Here is a 5,000-nt window from a genome sequence, read left to right as displayed (position 1 = left end):
TAGCAGTAACGCTCCTGGCAATAGTGCACGCATACATTCTCTCCTAAAGGTTGTGGGTTCAAGTCCCGCTTTGCCAATTCTGTCCTGTCATGCCTCTTATCTGTCTCCCACTCCTGGCCCTGTCTTGGTCTCAATCTCCCTCTGTCTCCCTCTCTCCCTCTCACCTGGTCTTTGGTCTTGCTGTCTCTCTCTCTGACGTAGGTGGTGACGATTCTCTCCGTCTCCTCTCTCAGTCTGGGGTAGGAACCAAGCTGTCGACAAACACACACTACTGCAGGTACTGAGGTGACACACACACACACACACACACATATATATATGTATACATACACACACACACACACACACACACACACACACACACACACACAGTGGTTGGTTCACATAGGGTATAGGGTCAAATAGGGTATAGGGTCAAATTAAGGAAGCATGCACTAAGGAGTTGACCATCAGCTTGAGATGACCATGCTTGGCCAGTCCGGTTTTCACACTAGTTTTGAATCTCGTTAGATCCGGTTCACGTCATGATTATTATAAGACACTGCAAGACAAACTAAGGTAGGAACCATTTGTACTTCGTCAAAACATTACAGCGATCTCAAACTGATGGCAAGTCTTGGTTAATAAGTTAATTGTTAGCACTGAGTGAGTACAGGGAGAGAGGGGTAAGAGTCAAAGTTCACAGAGACGATAGGAGCTTTTCCATTGGCTACAGGTTGAGTGACAGGACACAGTGAGGGGGAGGGGGGGGGGGGGTGACATGAGGTAAGCCTGGGAAAAGGTGTGCCACACAGAAAGTCTTCCCCCCCAGAGGCCCGCTGGGAGGAAGAGTGGTTCCGACTGGCATCTTAAGCGTCTGTGAGGTCGTTGAGGTGAGCAGGGTGTTTTCATTGGGTGAGACAGCGGGGGCGGGGTCAGGGGATGTTAAAGCACCAATCACTGTGTTGCGGTGGTGGGGAGGGGCGCGGGGCGTGGAATCGGAAGGAGGGAGGGAGGGGTTCCTTAATTATGGGGTGGAGCACCGACACTGGACGACACAACCAATGAGGAACAGCACAGTGAGGTGGGCGGGGTTTGAGGGGTGGGTGGGGGGGTTCAATCAGGATATGAAGGGGTGGTTAAATCGATTGTTTTTTTGGGGGGGGTGGGGGATTGTTAGCGAAAGCACAACAACACTACACAGTATCAGGGCTGAATGCATGTGGAGATAAATAGAAACATAGTGCTGTTTAATCTCTCCGTCCGTTTTTTCTCTCTCTTTCTCTTTTCTTCTCTTTCCTTCCTCCCTTCCGTCGTTCAGGTTACCTTCTCTGTACACTTGCGGACGAGGGCGGCCAGTTCGGACACGACCAGATCCACGCATTTCAGACACGGGTCTTTCAGCTTAACGATCTGCTTTTTCACTATGGCCTCGAACGCCATGTCTGGGGTGAACAGGCCCGTCCTGCGGCGTCAGGGGAGGGGGTTTTTATGGGCAGGGAGAGGGAAGAGGAAGTTGGACGTCGGGGTCAGGAAGTGATGAAGGGAGGGGTAGGAGGGGGCGTGATAGTTTGAGAAGGGGGGAGGGGAGGAGGGGTAGTAGAGCAGTGAAAAGTGAAACAGGGAAAGAAAAGAGAGAGATGGAGGGATAGAGGACAGCGATAAAGAAAGAGAAGAAAAAAAAGCATTTTGTTTAGTTAGTTAGTTTACTTAGTGTACTCTGCTCTCTGTTCTAAACTAAGACGAGCTGCAGGTGTCCCACAATCCTTTGGGACAAGGGACAGGCACAGGAAATGGTCAGCTGTGGTGAGTGGGCATTGTGGGTAAATGTGCTTTGGTCACAGGGCCAGGAGTTTTTCCTGGTTGGGTCACGTTGTCAAACAAATACCTCAGGCTAATGCTGCGTTCACAGCGCGCTCAGATTTGGAAATTCGTTGTACAGAGTTTCCCACTCGGAGAGTATCAGAGTCAATCAACAGTAAGCTCTACGCCAAAGACATTTTGGACTTTTCCGAGTTCATATGAACGCTGCATGAGTCATCCCGACCTTTGACCCAATCAGAGATGAATGGCCGCAAGCAGATTCTCCGGTCCTCCCGTCCGTGACTCACAACTACACAACACCAATGATACACACCACTACACACCACTACACACCACTGATACACACCACTCTCTGTACTTCATCAATCACACCGATGACATCATCACAAGCACATGACACCACAGCCCGGGGTCATGCTGGCGAAGTGTTGCGCAACGGGAACACGGAAATCTGTTTTCTCACAGGACAGATCCTGTGTGTGTGTGTGTGTGTGTGTGTGTGTGTGTGTATGTGTGTGTGCGCGCGTTTTACGTTTCAAAACGCTTCGTGCTTCCTGAACACACCCCAGGGCAGGGACCTCACACTGATAAACACTGAAGAGTGATGACTTAAATCAGCCATCAGTGATTTACAAAAAGAAGAACAAATATATTCCTTGATTATGATTAATATGACTCCTAAATACCTTTATGAGAGTAGAACTGAAGTGTTCAGTGTAGTGTGATTTGTCCCTAATCATAACCAAAGCAATAAAGACTTATTGCTGTATTGTTTATTTTTGTTGTTAATAAATGAGGTACAGTTTCAAATCAAACCCTCAAAAAATGCTGCTCTTCTGGAGTGCAATTTCCTTGAGAACAACAGATTCTAGTGTTATTTGGTTCAAATGTATTTTCCCTGTTCTTTACATTTAAGGTGTGACCCTGCATGCAGAAATCACTGGTAGCTGCTTTAAGCTAAGGTACCTTTGCTTTCACATACTGTATTATTATCCAACGAATGATCTCTTATTAATGAGGAATGGTTGAGTTTAGGACCACAGCACGACTATGAATGGTCGTGAGGGAACACACACACACACACAGTCCCTTACACACACCAACGCACACTAGCATCAAACCGCACAACACCCCCTAAAACACTACACACCATCCAGGACCGTAGGGCGGGCGAGGAGAAGGGAAAGAGGGGCACGCTGCACCTTTAGATCACCAAACCACCGTTTGTAACCCCTAACACTTCCCATAAACGGGGACTCTGGGATATGAGGTTGTTGTGAGATGACTTACAAATACAAGTCCGCAAGTTGGACCTTTCACTCGTTAGCGATTCCAAACGCATCCGCTAGTCTGCAAGGTGAAGCCGTACCGTAAAGGTACGAGGGGACAACTGCTAGTCTGCAAGGTGAAGCCGTACCGTAAAGGTACGAGGGGACAACTGCTAGTCTGCAAGGTGAAGCCGTACCGTAAAGGTACGAGGGGACAACTGCTAGTCTGCAAGGTAAAGCCATACCGTAAAGGTACAAGGGGACAACTGCGTGACCGGAAAAGGCTAGCAAGTGAAACGTCTCGCTTCGCTACGTCTTTGTTTTGTTTCCGGAAGTTACCCGACTCCTCATGGCTGGGTCACATCGCTAGCAGGCATTTCTGGAGAAAAGGGTTGGGTCGAATTTCCAAAACGGAATACCCCGGGGTTAAGTTGCCACTAGGCGCTGATGTAGGATCAACTGTCCCACCCCACCCCTCTACCAAACCCTTGCTTCTCTATTCCAGCGGTGTTTCAGGTGACAATGTGCTCCCCCCCCCCTCTCCTCACTCCCCCCACAGTGCCCCCTCAGGCCTGGAGGGGTATGGCAGGCTCCATGCAGCGACAGCAGCAGTACCTTATTGGTGCACTGCCTGACCGTATTGATGAGTTCCTGGATGACCAGGTCGATGCATTTCAAACAGGGCTCTTTCAGCTTAATGATCTGCTTTTTCACTATGGCCTCAAACGCCAGGTCGGGGGTGAAAAGGCCCGTCCTGAAGTGGGGGGGGGGGGGGGGGGGAAGAGGGGCAGACAGACACACGGACATGTGTATGGAGAGACAGACAGGCAGGTACAGTAGATACGAGAGACAGAGAGACATGGAGACAAGGACAAAGACAGACAAGCAGACAGGTAAGACAGACAGGTATGTAGACAGACAGGTAGGTACAGTAGGTAGAGAGACAGAGAGACATGTAGACACAAGGACAAAGACAGACAGGCAGATAGATAGATAGACCGACAGACAGGTATGTAGACAGACAGGCAGAGACAGACAAGAGACAATCGATAGGTAAACGTAGAGAACTAGAAAGACGGAGCAGGAATATAAACAGAAAGACAGACAGAAAGACAGACAAACACAAGTAGACAGAGGTATGCTGCTTTATCCTTTGTTGATTTTGAGTTACAAAATGGGATTAGATTTGTGTAGCGGTGCAGTGGACTTGTTATGCTAACGTGTCCTTCGCTAGCCTGCTAGTGTCTCGACTTGCCTCACTCCGTGGATGTTCTTGATGGCGTAGCTGATCTCTTTCCTCAGCTCCTTCTCGTCAAACTCCATCTGTGAGAGGCACACAGGGGGAAGAGCTATGAGTGTGTGTGTGTGTGTGTGTCAGGGCAGAGATTTCAAAGCAAATATGGTTGTTTTTTCCTTCATTAGTTCAATGTTAGTTAGACGTTCACAAGAGATGGTCATAATGGAGATCATTAAAAAGGTAAAATGACATTAAACGTTTTAGTAATGTTGTGAAACATTAAACGGACAGGAGGGAGTCTTCAGCGGCACCAATTTCCCAGCGGTTACCGGTTATGACAGAGTTTACCGGTTAAGACAGAGTTCACCGGTTATGACAGGGGTTTGGGGGTGGGGTTATGACAGGGGTTTGGGGGTGGGGTTATGACAGGGGTTTGGGGGTGGGGTTACCTTGACCAGTTCGAAGGGGAAGCGCTCGTGGAAGATGCGGTTGATCTTGGCCCCTCCAGACAGGTTGGAGGTGTCCACCTGGTCCCCTGAGCCCTCGATGCACTTCTCAAAGTCCACCCCAAACTGCTGCACCATCCTGGGGGGGGGGTGTTAAAGGTAAGACTGCACAATATATTTCCTCCTAACTGTGAGTATGTGTGTTTTGTGTGTGTGTGTGTGTGTGTGTGTGTGTGTGTGTGTGTG

General features: G+C 49.0%; 1 protein-coding gene across 4 annotated transcripts in view; it reads right to left on the bottom strand.

Annotated features, from left to right (window-relative positions):
* LOC310821477 (dynamin-2-like) overlaps positions 1-5,000 on the bottom strand; it is a 24,411-nt gene that overhangs the window by 10,229 nt on the left and 9,182 nt on the right. For 3 of the 4 annotated variants that reach the window (XM_083693541.1, XM_083693539.1, XM_083693540.1), the window contains exons 9-12: positions 4,758-4,893; positions 4,327-4,394; positions 3,687-3,825; positions 165-251 (exon numbers count right to left, since the gene is read on the bottom strand). In XM_083693541.1, the coding sequence (XP_083549667.1) occupies positions 165-251; positions 3,687-3,825; positions 4,327-4,394; positions 4,758-4,893 (430 nt within the window). Of the gene's footprint in view, positions 1-164; positions 252-1,305; positions 1,445-3,686; positions 3,826-4,326; positions 4,395-4,757; positions 4,894-5,000 lie in introns of all 4 variants that reach the window. The other variant, XM_083693542.1, reaches the window with a different exon arrangement.

Source organism: Argentina silus (assembly GCF_951799395.1).
Source record: "Argentina silus genome assembly, chromosome: 22".
Lineage (NCBI taxonomy): Eukaryota > Metazoa > Chordata > Actinopteri > Argentiniformes > Argentinidae > Argentina > Argentina silus.
Note: the sequence above shows the minus strand (reverse complement) of the source record. Positions and strands in the feature narration are given on the sequence as shown.